This window comes from Trichosurus vulpecula, chromosome 1 (genome assembly GCF_011100635.1).
Source record: "Trichosurus vulpecula isolate mTriVul1 chromosome 1, mTriVul1.pri, whole genome shotgun sequence".
NCBI lineage: Eukaryota > Metazoa > Chordata > Mammalia > Diprotodontia > Phalangeridae > Trichosurus > Trichosurus vulpecula.
The window spans coordinates 51,347,879-51,370,706 of NC_050573.1; the positions used below are offsets into that span (position 1 = coordinate 51,347,879).

A 22,828-nucleotide genomic window follows, 5' to 3' on the forward strand; every position below is an offset into this window, starting at 1 on the left:
TTAATCTAATATTTATTAAACTAGCCACAACAACAACAAATTTATTTTGGAAAAACAAAAGATCTAGAATCTCAAGGAAAATAATGGGGGAAAGTGGGGGGGGCAAAACATTTCTGGAGCTCAAATTATACTGTAAAGAATAATTGTGAAAGCTATTTGATACTGGTTAAAAAACTGAAAAAAAAAAGAAGATCAGTGAAGCAGATTTGCCGAGAATCAGAAATGAACAGACACAATTACCCAGTGGCTGGATAAACCCAAATTACTTATGGAAGACCTCTGATTTGACAACAACTGCTCAGAAAACTGGAAAGCAGTATGGTAGGAATTAGGTTTGGGTCAACATCTTACACCATTTACCACAATATGCTCGACACAGATATGTCATTTGAGTAAAGGTCACACTATAAAAAACAAGTAGAGCTTCAATCATAGCTATGGTTAGGAGATTCTTAAGCAAACAAGGGACAGAAGTAAACATAAAAGATAAAAGAGATTTGTACAAAGCTTTTACACCAACAAAATTCACAGCAAACAGGATAAGAAAGGAAGTTTTTGATGGGAAAAAAATCTTGGCATCGAGTATCTTTAATATCTAAGATGTATGAGGAATTAATACAAATATTTATGATAAAAAGCTATTCCCTACTGAAAAAGCGGTAAATAACTACAAACAGACTGTTCTGAGAATAGAGCAGAAGAGCTGCAAACTATTAACAACTATATGAAAGATTATCCCAAATCATTAAGAAGAAAAATTCGATTAAATTTAATTCAATTAATTATTGAATTCAATCAATCAAAATATTGATTACAATTGAATCAATTAAATTAAATTAAATAATCCAATGTGGTAAGTGGAACAGAAAGTTGATAAGAGAGGTATGGTAGGATTGCCTTGCAGCAGTAAGGACCTAGTTGAGGTTGCGTAACATAAATTTTAGTGGACCCAACAAGAATGGGGACTGCTCCTAATGTTTTCCTTCCCAAGTGACCTTGCATTAATTTTTTTGTGTGAATGCATGCATGTATGTGTATATATATATACACATGTGTGTATGTATGCACATACACAAACACATAAATAAACTGGATAAATCTCTTCCTCCATTAAACAAAAAAGAGAAAAAAATAAAATCAAGGCAACTTAAAAGGTTTAACCTTATATCCATCAAATTGTTGAGGATGACAAAAGATAGTAAACAGTAATTGTTGGAAGAGTTTCAGGAATATAGGCACACTTTCAGTAGAACTATTTTCAGTCCAACTATTTTAGAAAGCAATTTAGAGTCATTGTAAAAAAGCGAGTAAAATATCTACTTGTCAACCCAGAGAACCAGTATGAAATGGTGGAAAAAGTAATGGCTTTGGGGTCAGATGATTTGGGTTCAAATCTTCATTCTGTCATCTTGTTCTTTCTTTCTACTAGCTATGTGACTTTGGGCAAATTACCCCTGTGCACCTTAAAATAGGGAGGTTTGACTAAGTGACCCCTAAAGTTCTTTTTGGCTTGAAATCTATGACCCCATTGCTAGGAACTATCTCACAGACAGAAAGGATAGGAAGAAAAGTCTCATAATACGCCAAAATATTTATAATAATTTTTTTTTGTGGGAGCAAAGAAGTGGAAACAAAATCTATTCTTATTGATTGGGGAATGGCTAAATAAATTGCAGTACATGACTGTGAAGGCCTATTACTGTGCCATAATAAAATGATGAATATGAAAAATCCAGAGAAACATAAGAATACTTACATAAACTGATACAGAGCCAGGAAAAAAAAACATACACTATGACTACCACCATATTAATGGAAAGAACAAAAAACCAGAACTGAACACTGTAATAAATAGCTAAGAGAAGAGATGAAAAAATGGACCTCCCTCCATTCTGGGCAGTGGTGGGGGACTGGGCACGTGGAACACTGCATGTATGGTATTTTCAAACACAGCTGATGTTTATTTAGTTAATTCTGCTGAACTGCTTTTTAAATAATTCTTTGTTACAAGGCGTGGCTCTCTGGACAGGGAAAGGGGAAGGATATATTCACCCCCAGAATGTGACATGAAAACAAAAGATATCAATACAAAAATTTTTCATATTGATAAACACAAAAGAGAAAAATAGAAAAGTAGGCCATGACTATAGGAAGACTGAGCAGGAGGCCTAATTAATGGATTGCCATTGAGGTGGGAGATTTGGAGACCATTCTGTGGCCTTCTTTGGGGCTGTAATTCTGCTTCCCCAAACGCAAAACTTCCTTGGGCTCAGACTGACCTTGGGAACACTCTACTGGGACCTCCACACTCCTCCATTAATACGTTCCCATTTACCTCTACAATTATACAGTACTTTAAAGGTTTGCAAAGTGTTTTATATCCCTTATCTCATTTGAGCTTTACCTTCTCTTCCCCATCTTGGGATTAGAGCCCAGGTTTTCTGACTTCATGTGCTGTGTGCTTTTTCTACAGGATCATAATATTTGACAGAATCATGAAGTCTTAGAATTTGAAGGGACGTCAGCAACCATCGAGCCTCACCTGGATCTGACCAAGAATCCCTATAACATGCTCAGCTGGGGGGGCTAGCAAGTTTTGGCTTAAAGATCTCTGATGAGGGAGAAACCCTTCACTTCCCAAGACATCCCATCCATTCCATTGTCAGACAGCTCTCATTGTTAGGAGGTTTTTCCTGACCTCAAAATCAAATCTATTATTTCTTTACAACTCCCCCATTGATGCTCCTAGTTCTGCCCTCTGGGGCCATGCACAAGTCCAATCTTTATTCCACACAATGACCTTTCAGATACTTGAAGCTATCAAGATCCTCTAAGTCTCTTCTCCAGATTAAAGATTCCCAGTTCCTTCAATCAATACCCAAAAGACACGATCTAGAGTCCTTTTATTATACTGGCAATGGATAATCTCTGATTTACCAATGCTTTTTCTATGATGGGGCATGAAAAACTGGATATAAGCTCTGGATGTGGTCTGACCAGGGCAGAGTACAGTGGGACCAACACTTCCCCGGTACTAGAATTCCCAAAGAAGAAACAGAGAATGAAGGGAGTTGGGTGAATTGCCCAAGGTCACACAGTCAGTAAAACGGCAGAGGCAAGATGTCTGAGGCCAGTCCTCCCTAAACATTTCTGCTGCTTCTTAGACAGAAGGCCCTGATGCTATCTGGGCCTATGGAGTTCCAGAGGGGAGAGAGACCTAATTTTCCTGAAGCAAAGGGTATGCTGGTAAATGTTTAACAATCAGCTCTCTGCTGGGGGTGGGGAAGTATACACAACATACTTAAGTTTAATCTACATTATTAAAATTTTTCCATCACTTTCTCAGGCCTAGACAATCAATGGAACAATAAATCAAGCCCTGTCTGGTAGTGTTTGCTAATTTCTGTGACGTAAATGCTCACCTTGAAAATTTAGTAATTAGCTCTTATGAGCTGGTTTGAGCTGGCTCTAATACACCTCTGCCTGTCGTCCTTTCTTTAAGTCATGCCTTCCCATAGGTTAATACAGATGCTTGGTGTAGGCCCTGGAAGATCAGAAAAAAACTGATGCCTGGTTCACTCACCTCCAGGAGAATGTCACCTGTGTCATGTAGCAGTAATACCAGGGTACCAATGCGCAGGAGGTTGGCAGAATAAGAGAATCCAATCAAGATGATAGTGACAAAGTGGTGGATGATCTGCTCCTTTAAGTCCTGGGAAGAGGAAGGCAGCCGTCACACCAGGACCACTGAAACTGGCCAAGTCTATACCTAGGGTCAGATCCTACCACTCAGGTGCCAAGGGGTATCCACCATGAAGAAGCCCAGGTCTGTCATGGGTCATCAGATACACACCCAATGAGACCCAAAGAGGATAGGCAGGAAGAGGAGCCCAAGAGGAAGAGAGGAGACAACGTGGTAGGAATTGGGAGAAAGTTGGAGATGAGGGAATGTGTAGATTTGGTGAGAGGCTGGCAGGCTAGGTTTCCTTGAACTCCAAAGGGAAGGTACTAAAATCGCTACTTAAGTTCCAGGAATCCCTTGCTCAATCTCTGGCAGAGCATGCTGAGCTTTGGCTGACCCAGCCTGCTCTAGTTGCCTCCATGGGCCAACTCCCTGTGCCTGGCCTCAGGGAATGGCCTTTAGAGCCAAAGCCAAACTTGATACTTTCCCAAGGAAGGCAGGTATGAAAAGTTGGCCTCTCCATCAGACTAAAGGAATGGGGCCTTTTCCCTCTGCCTGGGCTGCCCCTAGACCAAGCCTGCACAACATACAGCCCTCAAGCTGCTTGCAGCTGCCAAAGTGGCCCACCGGTGGTATGGTGGACAGGCCTGTTTGTTTTACATTCTCTACATTTTTTGCAGGCTGCCTGAAATCCTTTCGCAGGCCATATGTGCAGGCCTGTCCTCGACTCACCTTCCTCTTAATATCAAAGGGTAGCATCAGCACCAAAGAGAGGTAGAAGCCAAGTTCAAGGAGGTACCACCAGTACATGGCAGGCTGAAGAGGCTGAGGATCAAAGAAATAACATGGTTAGATGGTATGGACTGGATATAGAGCTAGAAAAGACAGAACTATTTCATCGGGCTAAGGATGCTGCCTTGTAACTTCTCTGCAGAAGGCACAGAGGATGCCAGAGACCTATCCCCACCTAAGTCAAATTATGACACACTAACCTCACTAACCTAATCTTTTAATGAAAGGGTTATAAGACTGGAAAATTGGGGAATGCCACAGATAGAGTGTACCCAGATTCTAGCCAAGCATTTATCAATAAATCCCTCACTTAATTCTTGTGGAAAAAGACAGAATATAGGCTAGATAACAATAGTTAGGAAGATTCATGACTGGTTGAATAGTTGGGCTCAAAGACTAATTGTTACTAGTTCAATGTCGACTTGTACAGGTCTCCAGTGGGATGCCCAAAAGATTTGTGCTTTGCCCTATGCCATTGAAATTTTATTTTTAAAAAAATCACTAATTTTGGTAAAGCCACAGATTGCATGCTTATAAATACGCAAATGGCAAAAAGGGAGAGATAGCTAACACACCAAATGACAGTCAAGATTCAAAAAGTTTCTGACAGGTTGGAATGTTTGGTCAAATTTAAAGGACATAATGTAAAGTCTAAGAGGTTCAAGAAATCAGCTTCACAGGTAAGGAGAAGATGGGGTGGCTAGATAGTAAATCCCCTGAAAGAGATCTAGGGTCTTTACTGGACTGGAAGGCCAAGATGAGTTAAGAACCAAGAAAGCTGATGTTATATCAGGGTGCACAGAGATTAGTTTTTGGGACTAGTGAGGTGATGGTGCTGCTGTACTCTGCCCTGGGCCCCATTTAGAATATCACGTTCAGTTTTCAGAAGAACACTGATAAATTAAAAGGGGTCCAGGAGGGTATAATTAAGATGGCAAAGGGCCTTGAAATCATGTCATACAAGGATCTGCTGAAGGGACTGGAGATGCTTAGTAAGGAGAAGAGATGAAAGGGAAGAGGGGTTGGTTTGGATACTGGGATAACTGTACTTAGGTTTTTGAAGGGATTGGTCCCCTTGGCCCCCAGAGAGAAGAAGTTGAAAAAGCAATAGGTGGAAATTGTAGGATTTAGGGCAGGTTTAGGATTGTTACTGGGATCAGAGGTGCCCCGAAGTAGAATCAGAGGCCACAGGAGGGCTGCTTACCTGGAAGGGGTATCTATCCCAGCATGTCTTGGGTTCCCATAACCATGTTTCCTAGAAGATAAACAAGGGATAGGTTTCAGGAAACTGCTCTCAGCATTGCCAGTCCCCACTAGGTAATAACTTTGACCTGTAATTTTAGGGCTGCCCTCAGGGAACTCCAAGCACTCAACAGAAATGATCTCATCCCCTCTTAACAGCACGTTCTGCCATTATCTTGGCCTCCCTCTTCTTCATTTTCCCAGGCTGTGACAAGGTCAGAGTTAAACCTGTTGGGTGAAACCTGATTTGAGAGGAGGTCTGCTGCCTGACTCCTGCAATCATTTCCCCCTCCCTCCTAAAGCAAAGGTCTGACCATGTCTTTTGACCTACTGGATAAATTTCAATGGCTCCCTAATACCTTAACTATCAAGTTACCTTAACTATCAATCCTCTGTTTGGCTTCTAAAGCCCTTCAAAATGTGGCCCCTTCCCACCTTTCTAATCCTACATTTTCCCTACCTTTACTTTCCTCCAAATACTCTGGCATTCAATGCATCTTCACTGGCTCTCCCCCATGTCTGAAATTCTCTCCCTCTTCATCTCTGCCGCCTCGTTTCCTTCAGTTTTCAGCTAAAATCCCAGTGCCTTCTATCTGTAATACCTTCAATTTACCCTGTATATGTCTTGTTGACATACAATTATTACATATTGTTCACTATATTTAATGAAGTCTCCTTCATTAGAATGGGAGCTCCCTGAGGGCAGCATTGGTTTGGCCTTTTACCTCCAGCTCTCAGTACAGTGCTAGGTGATTAGTAAGCACTTAGCAAATGCTTGTTGACTTTGACTCAGAGCCATCTGTTGGCTCTGGCAACAGATGGTGGTTGGGCAACCTTTATTTTCCTCCTGTCCATGTTTCTGACTCTCTGGACTTCAACAACTCCCTCCCTTCTCACCCCCAACCTTCATTCCCCAGCCCAATTTTTAGCTTCCTTTTGCATGTCTCCTCTCATTGGAATATCAGCTCTTTGAGGGCAAGAGCTGTCTTTTTGCTTCTATTTGTATGCCCAATTCTTAGCACAGTGACTGGTACATGAATCGATCACCTGACCATTCTGCCTGCCTATCTCTCCACCTCTATCTAGCTTCTTTCCCCATCATATTTGGCTCAGTCTTGTGTATGGGTCTCTCTCTGACTTAGAGTTCCAATTCTTTTTGATCATGCTGGCCAGTTAAGCTACAGCCCCCCTAGAGAGGCTATGGCCAGGCTGGTATCCCCAACTTTCAGTGACTTGGAGAAGGGTATGGGAGAATGGTGAACACTGAGAGAGGAATGGCCAAGGTGGGAGGAGGACATGGTTGAGGTGATGGGGTCAGAGGGAGATGGATAAAAAGACCAGGGAGAAGGATGAAGAGGAGGATTGAGTTAAGGAAGTACAAGAGAAAGAAAGGAGAAGGATGGAGAGTATGGGGTCATAAAGAGACTGAGAGGTTGGGGAGAGAGAGGATGGGAATGGAGGGGAGAAGAGAGGAAGAGAGAATGGAAAGGAAAATAAAGGGAAATGAAGAATATGTGAATGGAGAGGATGGTGGAACAGAAAGAATGGGGATGACTAGAAAGGAGAGAGATGAAGAGTAAGCAAACAGGAGGGAATGAAGAAGGCAAGGGATAGATGGAGAAGATGAGAGGTCAAAGGGAGAGGGATGGAAGAAAATATAATAATATGAGGGGGAAGGATAAAAAGGATGGAGATGGAGAGGATGGAAAAGATGAAAGGAAGAGGAGAACTGAGGAGGAAGAAGGGATGAAAAAAAGAGGGGGACAGAGGAATCTGTGGTGAGGATGGGGGAGGACATACTCACATTGTAGAGCACGAGGAAGCCTCCAAAGAAAGAACAGAAGTAAAATAAAAATCTCCAACTGAAAATACAGAACAGAATGTGGACTAAGTTTGGGAAGCCCCAGTCCAGGGGTAGGAGAGATGGAGGAGGGGAATGATAGAAAGGGCTATCACCAGGGGGAGGTCAGACAGACTAAAAAATAGGACCCCTAGTTTCCTAATTAGGCATGCCCTCCACCCCAGACCCTGGCCTGGTTCCCTTTTATGAATGGCACTCCCCAAGGCCCTCCTGAGCTCACCAGGATTCACAGAATTTCTTGCTCAGTAACGGTCGCTCCTGGTTTCTCCGGCGCCGAAACCAGCGCTGGGCCTGCCTCACAGAGAGGCCACACTGGCTGGCCAGATGACTCAGCTGACCCTGGGGACAGAAGGACAAGGAAAGAGGGAGGAGGAGAAAAGGCAAGACCTAAATTTCCAGTGATACTGGGGAAGATGTCCCCTCAAGCTCATTCAGGCCACTGCCCTCCTCACTAAGTTGCCACTCTGCCTCTAGGAACCTGGAACTTCATAGATCCTGGTGAGGACTACACCAGAGGGTTTGAGAGACAGGGGGCTGGTCTTTGGGGTCAGGGTTAATGGATCTGACTCCTCCCTTGCCAGAGAGGGCAAGTCCCAAAAATAAAGCATTGCCCAATTCACACCCAGGAAGGAGGGAGGTGGAGATTGGGGCAGGGCCATACGCAGGGAAAATCTCCCTAAAAGGAATCCCCTTGAGATCAACTTTAGAACAGGGACTTTTCAGAGGTGGGATGATTCTCAGATTTTCAGATCCAACTCTTTTCTACCCCCTAGTTTTATACATGAGAAAACTAAGGTCCAGAGAGTTGAACTGGCTTGTTCAAAGTTATCCAGGCAATCAGTGGAAGAAATGGGATTAGAACTCAAAGTCTCCTGGACTTCTAGTCCTCTCTGACATTGGAGATTGGTAGATCTTGGTACTTAGATCAACCTGAGACTGAGTCCACACTGGGCACTTACTTAACTCCTCTAACGAACCAATAAGCAGCAGGGATTTCCCACAGGGAAGAGTTTAGTCATCCAAGGTTCCTTAATGGCATCCAATCCTGGGACCTGCTCACCTCTTTCGGATCCTTATTGTGGGTCCAAAAAAAGGACTCCAGGATGGGGTTGGGGGCAGCCTTGATCCTGAGTCGATCACGCACACCCAAAGCTCTGCTCAGAGGCATCGCGATGGCCCTAAAAGAAAAGATAGGAGGATGTGAATACCCAAGAACCCCTCTCCCCCATCTCTGGTCCTTTGGGAGCTTTTTTTTTTTTGCCAAATACTGTCCACCAACTGGACTGCCCCAGCTAACTCATACAGCCTGCAGGATATGTGAGTGCGGGGGGATGTGAAGAGGCTCTGTGAGCAGGGGAAGGAAGGGGCAGGGGCAGGGGGGTCTCAGAAGGGGTAAATACAGGGTGATAAATCTGAGCAGAACACTGAGATGTTGGGGAAGGGGAAAGAAGCATCCCTGCAAATGAGTTCCTGATCAGAAGAGGCCCCTGAGATGCTAGGCCACAGCCAAAGAACATTCTCCTCCCCTTGATTTCAGCAGGCATTTATTAAGTGCCTATTGTGTGTAAAGCCCTATGCTTAGTGCATTGGGGAAGTCATTTCATCTTTCTGGACTTTGTTTCCTCATCTGTAAAATCATTGGGGTTGGACAAGCATGGTCCAGTTAAAGGGTCCTGCCTTGGATGGATTTCAAATCTGAGAACTTGGATGAAATACATTTTTATTTCAATATAACCGGTTTCCGAGCATTGGCCCTGAAATCAGGAGGACCTGAGTTCAAATTCGACCTCAGACACTTACTAGCTGTGCGACCCTGGGCAAGTCACTTCACCCTGATTGCCTGCAATCTGATCCTTTTATTTTATGCATTTAAAAAGATTCTTCTGAGAACGGAGTCATAGGCTCCCCTAGACTGCCAGAGCTTGCCCTACACTGGTACAGCCTATAAAAACTAAGGGCCACTATCAAGCTATAATGAATCACCAGAGAAGGACTAGAATACAACACAGAGCCCCTTGAAGACAATCATTAACATCTTCTTGGAAAGTATTCATTCTTTCCTTATATCAGTTGTAAATTCATGGGCCTCTTTGTTTGTGTGGCAAACCCTTCTCCATTTTTATAATGGAAGTCAGTGACAAAATACGATCTGTTTTAGAAAAGTTTTCCTTGCAGTCCCCATCCTTGAATGCATTGATTCCTTTGCTGTGGGTATCACTATACCAGGCTGGCTGTCCATCCTGGGGAGGGGGGTTAGCTGTTAGCCCATTGAGCTTGGAAAACTGACAAATCACCCCTCTTTGGTGCTTGAAGATGATCATCTTAGTTCTATAGAAAACACCCTCTTTTGGCCTGGCCAGAGGCTGTGATAAGGGCAGGAACCATCAGGATAAAAAGGATGACAATCCTCCCTTCAGTACTGCCTTCTCCATAACAGCCCAGTAAAATCAGCAGAGCATGGAAAAATATTCCCATTTGGCAGATGAGAATCTGAGCCTCTAGAGGCTAAGTGACTAGCCCAAGAAGAGACATGATTTATGAAGCCAGGTGGGCTCTAGTTGGTGGTTATGCCATGATGGCTATTGGCAGATATGAACAGGTTTTTTGGTTTGTTTTTTGCCCATAGGTGCCCATGTCCCAGGACCAACAGGGAAGGAAGCCCACAATTGACTTACCTCTCAAAGCCAAATCTGATGACCATTAAGACCAATGCTATGGGAATGGATGCCAGCAGGTCCCTGGGGTGAGGGTAGGTGACCCCATCTGAATCCTCTGTGTCAGCCCATGAGTACCCAGGAGGGAACCAGTACTCATCCCTCCAAAACCACTCGTACAGGCCAGTCAGCATCCTGGAGGCAAAAAGTGAAGAATTTTACTAGAAACATCTCTAGAGGGAGGGGACACAACATTGGCAAGGGAAAGCATGTGTTGGTTAATCAAAAACTCTGGTTAACCGAGAGTCAATATACACAGATCATTGATTTTAGAAAAAGAGAATATCATAGATAAGAGGGACCTTGAGGTAAGTCCAACTCACTTATTTTTGCAAATGGCAAAACTGAGGCCCTAAGTGGAAGGAATTTGTCCGAAGTCACATAGTGAGTCTGGTACCCAAATGTGACTCCCTGTCAGGGGTCACTTGCCCCCTCAAGGCCAGCAGAGGGGTGGGCCTCATCTCATACATTGGCTACTGTCTAATCTTCCTTGGCAAAAGAGACCCTGGTGTCCCAGACTTTGTCCAGCATCTGCCAGCCCCTAGCTTGACCCAGCTGACTTGAACACTGATTGGGGAGGTCACGGGGTTAGGGAAGGCAGCTCCTTCAAAGGAGCATTCTCCCTTACAAACTAATTTCTGCTAAGCAGAGGGTTCTTTGAAAAGACAAAAGGTGGGCCTCAGAACGGGCTTATCCCTTCAAGTTTTCCAGATGGGGGATAATCTTCCTTGTGGCCTAGAGGCTAAAATTAGCTCAGCTGTCTAGGAGAAGGGGCTTAGGGCTTCAGTGATGCTCCCCAGCCCAGAAGTGTGAGCAAAGGCCCCCGGATCAAGGAGGGGAGAGGTGCTGGGATGGTGAGTAGCAGCCAGGGAGTAATAGTCTCAGATACAACAGGCTCTGCCAGTGGGGCTTCCTGGCCTTCCCTGGAAGGAGCCAGAGGAAGTCCCAAGGATGTGGTTGTGTTGAAAAAGTCGACCAGAGATGAAGATGAAGAATACAACGTGAAGTCTGTCCACAACCAAGTTTCCCCCTTGCCTTCACTACCATCTGTGGTCTTCTCTCCTCTAAGGCTCAGAGAGCCTTCCCTCACTTGTCCTAAGCACACTAGGCCTTCCTGGACTCAGTCTGTTAGACCTGGAAGGAGTTTTAAGGTCTATCAAACTCAGGTGGGTCCAGGCTTTGGAGTTGGAGGACCTGGGTTTGACCTCCAACATTTACTACCTGTGTGGTTTTGGACATATCATTTAACCTCTCTGTGCCTCAGTTTCCTCATCTGTAAGATGAATAAGTTGGACTAGATGGCCTCTGAGTTCCTTTCCACCTCTAATCTCTGATCCTGTTTCTAAATAAACAGAGGCCCAGAGAAGGGAGGGATACACAGCAAGCTAGAGGCCCAGGTCCAGGATTCTGTCTTCAGTCTCCTTTTCCCCCACACTTAATCAGAAACCAAGTCCTGTCTGTCATACCCCAATCTATCCCCACCCTAACCTCTTCTTATTACAGCCCCCCCCCTCTGCTTTCAATAATTCTTTCACAGCACATCATTCATTTTATTAGAGCCTAGCTCAGACAAGTCCACTCTCCATACCTCTTTTGGGGTCCTTAAAGAGAAGCCCAATTTTCTAAGCCTGGCACCCAAGACCTTTTACTGTTCCTAACTTACTACGCCAGCTTGAATGTTTCTTGGGTTCCCCGCCATATCTCCTAAGCCTCAGCCAAACCCAGCCTCCGTACCTTATAGAGGGTCCTCACTGAAGGCTTCTGAGCCTTCTGGAATGCCCTCCCATCAAAGCCCAGCTCAGCTGCTACCTCTTCTGGGATGTCTTCCTGAATTCCCCTGGGTCACAAAGACCTTCCCCACCTCCTCTCTAATGCCCTTATCACAGAGTAGTGGAAATGCTAATGCTGCTCTTCCTCACATATAGTAAGAATCTGCGTAGCAGAATGGAATAGAAGGATCACCTGGTCCCAGTTGAGAAGTGGTCGGAGGGAGTAGGAGTCCCCACCCTTCCGAGAGACCAGGTCGGCCAGACTCACCCGCGCGATCCTTCCTCTAAGGAGGCTCAGAGGAGCGAGGTCTAGGCTTCAGGAGTCACCACTTCCCTCCTCTATCAGCCCGACCTGGCCCCACCCCTTGCCCCGCCTAGTCCCATCCCCTAGGACAGCTCAGCTCAGCCCAGCCCAGCCCAGTCCAGCACAGCCGGCCCCTGCCCCTGCCCTGAACCTTCCGCGTAGGCTGATGCTCCCGGAATTCGGAAGAGTCAAGTCCCCAGGGCCCAGTAGAAGGTCTCAGGGCTGCCAGACAGCTCTGTGACCCGCGGCAATTCGGTTTTCTCCCCAGTGAAGAGGAGGTGGGGGTGGGCCTCTAGTCTTCACACAAGCAGGATTCATTCACGGACCATTAAATTGGGAATGGCTTTGGGGGTCCGTTCTCACTCTCCACTTTTCTTAGGCTCCCCCCACCTATCTCTGCTCCCTTGATGTCGGAGAGACTGCCAAACCCGTCAGCACTAAGTGGCTCCAAATCTCTCTGTAGCCTGGCCACAGAGCTCATCGTTCAACTAAAACTGCTTTCTCCAAACTTCTTGAGATATTTAATATCTTATTTCCCCCAATTACATGTGAAAACAAATTTTAACATTTGTTTTTCAAAATTTTGAGTTCCAAATTCTCTCCCTCCCTCCTTGAGAAGGCGAGTTATACATGTGCAGTCATGCAAAACATACTTTCACATTAGTCACGTTGTGAAAGAAAACACAAGCCAAAAAAAAAAGCCAAAAACAACCCAGGAAAAATAAAGCAAAAAAAAAAAATGCTTCAATCTGCATTCACTCTTTCTCAGTTCTTTTTCTGAAGATGAATAACATTTTTCACCATAAGTCCTTCGGGATTATCTTGGATCATTGTATTGAGGAGAATAGCTAACTCATTCATGGTTGATCACTGTATAATATTGCCGTTCTGGTGTACAATGTTCTCCTGGTTCTGCTCACTTTACTTCGCAACAATTCATTTTCTAAGCCTTCCCAGGTTTTTCTGAGAGCGTCCTGCTCATCAGTCCTTAGACCACAATAGTATTCCATCACGTATACCAATCAGCCATTCCTCAACCCACGGGCATCCCTTCGATTTCCAATTCTTTGCCACCACAAAAAGAGCGGCTATAAACATTTTTGTACATATAGGTCCTTTTCTGGGGCAGCTAGGTGGCACAGTGAGTAGAGCACTGGCCCTGGAGTCAAGAGGACCTGAGTTCAAATCCAGCCTCAGATACCTGACATACTAGCTGTGTGACCTTGGGCAAGTCACTTAACCCCAATTACCCTGCCTTCCCCCCTCCAAAAAACAAACAAACATATAGGTCCTTTTCCGTTTTTATCTCTTCAGGATACAGACCTATTAGTGGTATTGCTGGGTCAAAGGGTATGAATGATTTTGTAACCCTTTGAGCATAGTTACAACTTCACCAACAGTGAATTAATGTTTTAATTCTCCCACATGACCTCCATTCTGTCATATTAGCCAATCTCATAGATGTGGGTTGGTACTTCAAGATTTATTTTAATTTTCATTTCTCTGATCCAATAGTGATTTACAGCATTTTTCATGACTACAGAGAGCTTTGATTACTTCGTCTGAAAACTGCCTGTTCATATCCTTTGACCATTTCTCAATCGGGGAATGACTTATATTCTTATAAATTTGACTCAGTTCTCTACATATTTGAGAAATGAGACCTTTATCAGAGAAGCTTGATGTAAAATTTGTCAGTGATGATTTCTGTTTATTTCCCTCCATCCTATTTTCCCCTGTTCAATCTACTCTCTCTCCTTCCACTCTGTCCATCCTCAAAAGTATTTTGCTCCTGATTACCACCTCCCTCAATCCATCCTCCCTTCTATCAGCTACTCTCCCTTCTCTTCTCTCCTTCCCCTCCTACTTTCCTGTAGTATAAGAGTGTGTGTTATTTCTTCTTTGAACCAATTCTTGTCGAGTAAGATTCAAGTGCTCCTCCCCCCATCTCCCTCATCTTCCCTTCCTGTGTCAGAGCTCTTTCGAACTTCTTTTATGTGTGATAATTTACCCCCGATCTACCTCTCCCTTCCCCCTTCTCCCAGTGAATTCCTCTCTCTCCTCCACCTTTTTTAAAGATATCATCCCATCATATTCAACTCACACCCATGCCCTCTGTCTATGTATAAGCCTAACTGCCCAAATCATGAGAAAGTTCTTAGGAGTTACAAGTATCATCCTCCCCATGTAGGAATGTAAACTGTTTAATCTTATTAAATCCCTTACGATTTCCCTTTCCTGTTTACCTTTTTAGGTTTCTCTCGAGTCTTGTATTTGAAAAATCAGAATTTCTATTCAGGTCTGGTCTTTTCATCAGGAATGCTTGAAAAGCCTCTATTTCATTGGATACCCATTTTCCCCCTGAAGGATTATATCCAGCTTTGCTGAGTACGCAATTTGGTCGTAATTCTAGCTCCTTCTTTCATTCACACAGTCACCACCCCAGTACAAGCCTTCCTCACCTCTTGCCTGGACCAAGAACCTTCTGATTGGCTCTCTGCCTCACTTCTTTTTCCCATCTTCTCCATCTGGAACTCAGCTGTCAGTGATTTTTTTAAAAGTGAAGTTCTGCCCATGTAGTTCCATTCCCCCACCCCCAACATACCCTATTACTTCTAGGATCAAATAAAAACCCTATGCTTGTCTTTTAGGGTCTTTTATAAGCTAGCCCCTTCCTACTTCTCCACTCTCCTTAGTCCACATCTCAGGGGTTAGGGGTGCAGCACCCCTGCAATCTGGAAAATCCTTGTAAAAAATTTTGGCCCTCTCTTCACACCAGAAGTCTGAATTTTTTCTTTTTCTTTTATAGAGTGTTTACTGTATTGAAAGATGAAACATGTTAATAATATGCAATACTATATATATTTTATGCACTTTTGAGTTTCTAAGCTTTTTCTGTGTTGTCTGCTGGTCTTTGCATGTTGTCAAATTCTGCAAAACTCCCCCAAAATTCCCATTTAATTTCTTCTGCTGACCCATGATATACTGAAACCGAGATGGGGAAAGTCTCAACGGGGATAAGGCTGTGTATAAACATATGTAGCCTAAGCTAATGCCTTGTTTTGGTTGGGTTCAATTAGAGATTATATGAAACAAGTCGAATGAGTACTATCTTACTAGGGCACTCAGTCCTTCCATGAGAATCCCAAATGATAGAAAATAAACTTGGATCTCTTCTAATCCAGCCACACCCATTCTGATACATTAGCCAACTGTACCCCCAAAGCCTCCCAACTTATGTCGAGAAACAATATTGCCCAGGTCTTCATTCCTTTTCTGCCTTTTTTACCTCTCTGTCCATGAACTTTGACTCCCTTCCCTGCATGCTCTCATCCAGCCACACTTGGCTATTCTTCACACATTTCATCTCCAAACTCCATCCTGGCACTGGCTATCACCCAGGCCTGGAATGCTTTTCTGGCTGCCTTCAAGACTCAGATTAAATCCCACTTTCTGAAGGCCTTTCCCAATTCCTTCCACTGTTAATACCTTTCCTCTTCCACTCGCACTGTATGTATATTTTGAATGCACAGTTATTTACATTTTATCTTTCCCTCTAGAATATGAGCATTTTTGATGACAGGGACAGCTATTGCCTTTTTTGTAATCCCTGGATTACAGTGCTAGAGAATATTAGCATAGTCCCTGGCACATAGTAGGATATTAGCACAGTATATGGCACAGAGTAGGTACTTAATAGGTGCTGATTGACTCCTGGCTCAAAGAAGGGGTATAGGGGGTAGGGTGTTAGATTTTGAAGCAGGAGAGCCTGGATTCAGATTCTATCTCAGACACTAGTTGTATGACCCTGGGCAAGTCACTTTACTAAAGCTCTGTTCCTGTTTCCTCAACTGTAAAATGGGGATGATAATATAGCACCTACCTTCCAGGCTTGTTGTAAAGATCAAATGAGAAAGTATTTGCGAAGCCCTTAGCATAGTGCTTTGTACACAGTAGGTGCTTAATAAACTCTTTTCTTCCATCGTACTGCCTTCTCTATCCTCTGTCCCCTTGTAAGATACTGCATATGTAATAAAGGTTGAATGACTATTGAATGGGATGGATAATTGTGAAGACTTCACAGGGTATGTCTAAGGGAGTAGAAGAGTTTTGGGATTTGACCTTGTGATTCTGGAAGGTCAGGGCCTGGAGCTGTGGGCATGCCCTTCCCCCTCTCTCTCAGATGTTAGAAGATAATGAACTTCCTGTGAACTATTTGTTCTCTGCTCCAGGAAGGTCTCTCCTCCCCCCCACCCCATTTCTTCTCCTAGACTTTCAGAAACCACCCCTGGCAGTAGAGTTCCAATAGGGAAAACCTGAATGGACCGGATCAACCTTGCTCCTCTGTCTAGTTTTCGGGCCTAGACTGTAAGCCCACCTCCCAGCCAATGGTGAGAAGGGATAGAGGTAGGCGGGAATCTTTTCATTAAGAATATAAATTAAGGTAGGTTCCCTTTTACCCACCTCCTCCATTATGGAGGTGTGCCCAATTCTTGCAAGGTTTGTAAAATAAATTTACTTTGTTTCTCCTAAAGATGTCTCTCCTATTTTTCATTCATGTATTTGTTTATTTATTCATTCATTTATTTATTTATTTATTTATTTTTTGTGGGGGTGTGGTTGTGGGGGGAAAGGCAGGGCAATTGGGGTTAAGTGACTTGCCCAAGGTCACACAGCTAGTAAATGTGTCAAGTGTCTGAGGCCGGATTTGAACTCAGGTACTCCTGACTCCAGTGCCGGTGCTCTACTCACTGCACCACCTAGCTGCCCCCTCTCCTATTATTTAAAAATTATGTTCCACACACTATTGCAACAGCTTCTTTCCTCATCTTCCTGACTCAAGTCTCTGCTCTCTAATCCAAGCTCCAGAGATTGCCAAAGTGAAAATCATTTCACTGCTCTACTTAAGAAACTCCAGTGACAGTCAGTGATCTTTAGGATCTTGGCACTGAAAGTCTTTTGCAACCTGATTCTAACCAACCTACCTTCCCAACCTTATTGCATATTTCTCTTTTTGTTGTTTAGGCATTTATCTGTCACGTCCAAATGTTTGTGACCCCATTTGGGGTTTTCTTGGCGAGGATACTGGAGTGGTTTGCTATTTCCTTCTCCAGCTCATTTGACAGATAAGGAAACTGAGGCAAGTAGGGTTAAGTGACTTGCCCAGGATCACACAATTAGTAAGTGTCTGAGGCTGAATTTGAACACAGGTCTTCCTGACTCCAGGCCCAGCGCTCTATCCCTTGTGCCACCTAACTGCCCATATTTTGCAACAGACCAAACAAACTGGCCTTCTTGATATTTCTTACACAAATATTCTTTCATTTCCCATCTCTAACTTTTGCCCTTGCTGTTCCTCTGCTTGACTTGTACTCCCAGCTCTCCTGGGCAATTAATAACTGCATGCTGATTGGTTGTTACTAGGAATTAAGGTTCAGTTGAAAAAACACTGTGACCTTAGCCACACCAATGACCTTAGTTTCCTCAGCTGTAAAACCAGGATTATAGTACTGTTTAGACCTACATCACTAAGATGCTGCATGGAAAGCATTTTGTAAGCCAGAATTCTTTTGTTTCTTTCGAAACTCAGCTCAAGAATCACTATCTACACAAAGTCTTTCTGGATTCCTCCCTGATGCCAATGTCTCTCCTTCAAATGACCTTGTGTTTGTTTTGTTTTTATTTACATTTTTTCTTTGTTATTGTAAACTCAATCATCTCTCACGCACTCAAGCGTTTCAAGAAACACAGAACTGATGAGGCCTATATAAGAAACGTAATTTTAACAAGGTAGTAACAAAGTGGCTCTCCCTGTGTCCTCTTCTAAAATTTTCCCTATACCTTTAAATGTTTTATTATGTATTTTAATATACTTACGTATGTGTTTAAGATGATAGCTACAGAGATGGGAGGGGAATTGGAGGCTACCTGGTCTAATCTCATTTTATGGGTAAAGGAAACCAAGGCACAGAAGCAAAGTAACTGGCTTGATGTCACATAAGTAGTAAATGTCATAGGGAACAAGGCTCCTCCCCATAGACCGCATCTTAAGGTCAGGAACTGTTTCATTTTTGTTGTTACAACCCCAGCACCTGGCATGCGCTTGGTGCTTAATAAATGCTTGATTGGATCAGCGAGGGGTACAAGGTAGATCAGGGTGAGAAATACTGGCATGAAGGAGGGCGACTGTTAAGAAGGGAGAGAGGAGCTTGAGACAAGGGGGCGGTGATGGCAGAGTTAGCATTTTGTTCTTGCTTTTCATTCTTACAGTAACTAACTACAGTATGAAGACTGGGGGTGGCAGAGGGATGAGTGGGGAAGAGAGAAATGGGTCCTAGCTTAGTGCTATGTGATTTTGGATAAGTCCCTTTACCAATCTAGGCCTCAGTTTCCCCATCTGTAAAATGAGAAGACCGGACTTGATATTCTCTAAGGGCCCTTCTGGCTTTCATGGATTGAGCTGACAAACTAGATTAGAGTGAGGCTCACCATGTAAAACACATAGCCCCTTCCCCCACCTCCATGGTAGCTTCACTTCCTCTATCCTTGGTCTGCTGCCAACCACCAAGAGGAAGTACAGAAATGGTGCAGCCTTCCTCTTACATTCGAGTCCTTTGCCTTTGACAACCACTGATAAACAGAACTGTTGCTGGGGGGGGAGGGAGAAAGGGCTTGGAGAACGTTCACCCACAGCTTAGAGGTTGCTGTGGCTCCCCAGGCTGGATAAATCAGATGGGATGCTTTAAGGACAAATGTTAAGTACAAAGTAAATGGCAGGTAGTATAGTGTAGTGGATAGAGACAGCTCTCTATCCTTGGAGCTAGGAAGATCTGGGTTTAAATCCTGCCTCTGACATGGACTAGCTGTGTGACCCTAGGCAAATCACTTGTCCTTTCTAGGCTCAAGACAAGTCTCCAAATCTGAGTTGAATAGAAGCTGTTAGTAGATGAAGCCCATCTGGAAGCTCCCTATATCAAGGAAATCACAGGTTCAGTCTCTATCCTGAACTTACACTTAGATTAAAAACAAAAAACAAATATAAGATGAGGGAGACGGTGGCCACAAAAATCTCTGGCCAAGTCACTTTACCTCCATGTGCCTCAGTTTCCTCAAGCACCAAATGAAGAAGTTGACTGAATGGCCTCTGAGACCTCTTTTCAGCTCTAGTCCTAGGACTAGCTCTCTGAGCCTCAGTTTCCTCATCTGTCAAATGAGGGGGCTGGACTGGATGGGATCTTAGGATACATTAAGGGAGGCTTACAGGAAGGAAGTGGTAGTCTCCATACACTTTGGATCCAGTCAAATCACACCTAGAGTATTATGTTCATTCCCAAGGGGCCTCATTTTGGGAACAACACGGTTGGAGAGATGACCAGAGTCCACGCCGCCTGAAATTCCATTGAGAGAAATGGAAATGTTTAGCCTGGAGAAGAAAAGGCTTGGAGCTGGGGGGAGGGGGACAGGCTTCCTCTCTTCAAGTCAGTGGAGTGTCATATGGAAGAGAAGAGGGAAGGAGGAGCAAGGGATGAACATCACAGTGACAGATTTAGGGTTAACTAAGGCTGAACGTCCTAATGAGAGCCAGCCCAAGCCTAGAGTGGAGAAGGACCGAGCACAGACTCGGTGAGGACTCAGGGAGTGTGTCGGGAAGGGGGCTCCTGGTCAGCACCAGGCTGTATCAGAATGGTCTCTCTGAAGGGCTTTCACACTCTGTGATTCTTGGGAGAAGGAAGGGAGAGTGGGAGGAGAAGAAAGACCCATTCTACCAGGTGAATTCCCTGGATAAGGATCCCTTTGGGCTGTCCCAGGGAAGGACCACCCCATGGGAATTCACAGGATTTAGAACTGAAAGAGATCTTAGAAGTCTCTTCATCATTTGACAGACGAGGAAACTGAGGCCCAGAGAGTTAATTGACTTAGTTGAAGCATCGAAATTACTAATTAAGAAGAGCTAAGACTCAAACTCAGGTTCTCTGATGCTAAATCCAATGCTCCTTCTGCCCAAAACTGAGGTTGGGAGGATCATTGGTTAAAAGGCCTCAGAAGCTATCTAGGGCCTCTATCCCATTTAACAGAAGAGGAAACAGAGGACCACAGAGTTTAAGTGCCTCACTCAAGATCACAAAGGTAGTAAGTAGAAGAAGCAGGGGTTGAACCCAAATCCTCTGACTCCTAAGCTCTTTGAACTCCTCCAATACTGCCTCTCCATCCCAGGAAGGCCTCCTGTTAAGTTCTATGTTTTCTTCCTCTGGTCCCCTCATGGGCCAGAACACCTTTAATGTTCACTCCCTTCCCCATCCAGGTCCAATAGATTCAAGTGTCAATTTTTCCCTACCTCCTTTCCCCCATCTGCTCAGCAGGAAGTGCCTGGCAAAACTAATGCCAACTCTGAGACCCTGGCTTGCATGCAGCTGCCATGGAGAGCTTAGCTCCTTCTTCAGAAAGGCTGGCACCACCTCTTGGCTAGGCTAGGGTTCCTTTGTATAGGTAACCCCTGGGTGTTGCCACCTGGGTTTCCCCAAATAAAAGGGCTGGACTGCCCATGCACCAATCTAGGGCAAGCAGAAGAAAAGGACCTCTCAATTCAACTTTTAAGACAAATTTGTTTGAGAGGAGAAAAAGAGAAAGACGCTTTAGACCTGAAGGCCCTACCGTGGGGATCATACAACCTGAGAGTGTTACCACCAGGGGAGGGCTTAAGAGGCTAGGTGAAGGAAGAACTCCTCAGTGGGTAGAGGGAGGAGATGGCTCACAAGGTGCCAGATTCAATTGTTTCCATCTGCTGAAGAAGTTATTTGTCAAAACACTAAATTTTGGTTCCCTAAGGCAAACTACTGATCACCACACCCTAGTTATAGCTCTGGGCTGGACTAAGTAGCCACTGAAGAAAACTGGATGGAAAGAACATGAGATATGGAGTCTAAAGGCTCAAGCTCCAGCAATGCTTCTTACTAGCTGAGTGACCTTGGACATCTTAATCTCATATCTCTGGGATTTGACTTTCCCACCTGAAAGCAGATGGTGGGTAGTAAATGGTTTTTAACCTTCAAGGTACCTTTTGGCATTCAGTGATTTTATGGCTTAAAATGTCTGGGGAGAGGAAAGCCCACAGTGGGTGTGGGCTTTAGGTCTACTATGGGTGCAAAGTCACTGCAGACGTGTAAGGTTGATGAGTATCTTTGGAAGATGTTTCCTGGGTTAGTGGGAGAGAGGGGCAGGAAGGCCCAGCAATAGGGGAATCCCTGGGAAGTTTTTACCAATATAGAGTATAAGCTCCTCGAGGAGAAGAACTGGTCTTTTTTCATCAGCACCGGGCATAGTGCCTGGACACATATAAATGCTTGTTGAATTAGACTGGAGTTGAGCTAGCTGACTCTACTCCCTCTCTTCTCCTCCCCTTAGTGCAGGCATTCCCTACAGCCCTGGGAGTCATCGCCTCCTCATCATTGATAGTATATTCAACTCACACCCTCACCCGACTGGTGTTCCATCCCCAGAGGACCTTGGGGCCTTTGGACTACTCTCACCCTGTTAGCTTCTGGTCAGTCGTTAGGACAGCCCTTATAGAGAGTCTGGCAAGTATAGAATGGAAGAAGGAAGAAACAGAAGAAGCCTTTTGCCCCAGATACAGGATAGAGCATGGACCTAAGGAAGTGTCAGGCTGAGGAAGAAGCCCGAGTTTTCACTTGGGCAGTAGCACCAAAAACAGGGTGCCATCACAGGCTACTATTGATTACAAGCTGATAAGAAGTCTGGTTCATAGCCCTTTTCCTTACATGGGGTAGTGACTGTCAAGGCTGATTGGCCTGAGCATGTGATGCAGGAGAGGAAGAGGAAGAAAAAAAGGAAGAGAAGTAAGGCAGGAGAGATAAGGAAAAGGCAAAAATGAAGAGTGAGTGCACATGGAGGGAAGAGAGAGGGTTACTTTCCCCACTCAGTCAAATCCGGAGAGATCAGGGCTGTCTGGAACAAGTATTGATCCAAGGCCAAGAGCACTCAGAATCCTCTGGCTATTAAAAGGAGGATAAGAAGCCAGCCTCCGGGGCCCAAGGGCCCCATATTGTGCTCCTCTCATGAAAGGGGGGGAATAGCTTTGGATGTCACCTCTTCCACAGTGACACCCATCTCCCCTGAAGCAGAGGAAGAGGAGGCCTAGCTCTTTTGCTAGGAGCAAGTTCATAAGGCGAGGGGAGTGGGTGGTTTACCAGTGGAATAATCTTATGGGTCAGAGGAGCACCTCATCCCCCCCACCCCAGATGAGGCCCCGGATGCTACCTTTACACTCACTCTGCAACTCAGAGTCATGGAGAACTGAAAAGTCAAATGACTTACCTAGAGTCACACAGTCAGTATTGGCTGAGGCAAGACTTTGACTCTTGAGGGCAGGCTGCTGAATTAATAGTTTTCTATCTGGGAGTTCTGCCTACCAGGCTGGTTCTGCCTTCTTCCCCCCCTTCAAATAAT

At 44.5% G+C, this 22,828-nt stretch overlaps 1 protein-coding gene across 3 annotated transcripts in view; it reads right to left on the reverse strand.

Annotated features, from left to right (window-relative positions):
* Positions 1-22,828, reverse strand: part of CERS4 (ceramide synthase 4) — a 52,094-nt gene that overhangs the window by 4,676 nt on the left and 24,590 nt on the right. Inside the window, exons 1-8 of one of the 3 annotated variants that reach the window (XM_036741383.1) lie at positions 12,329-12,417; positions 10,253-10,426; positions 8,638-8,755; positions 7,798-7,916; positions 7,521-7,578; positions 5,679-5,729; positions 4,415-4,507; positions 3,584-3,712 (exon numbers count right to left, since the gene is read on the reverse strand). In XM_036741383.1, the coding sequence (XP_036597278.1) occupies positions 3,584-3,712; positions 4,415-4,507; positions 5,679-5,729; positions 7,521-7,578; positions 7,798-7,916; positions 8,638-8,755; positions 10,253-10,425 (741 nt within the window). In that variant the 5' untranslated portion in view covers position 10,426; positions 12,329-12,417. Of the gene's footprint in view, positions 1-3,583; positions 3,713-4,414; positions 4,508-5,678; positions 5,730-7,520; positions 7,579-7,797; positions 7,917-8,637; positions 8,756-10,252; positions 10,427-12,253; positions 12,418-22,828 lie in introns of those variants that run through there. The other 2 variants (XM_036741382.1, XM_036741381.1) reach the window with 2 other exon arrangements.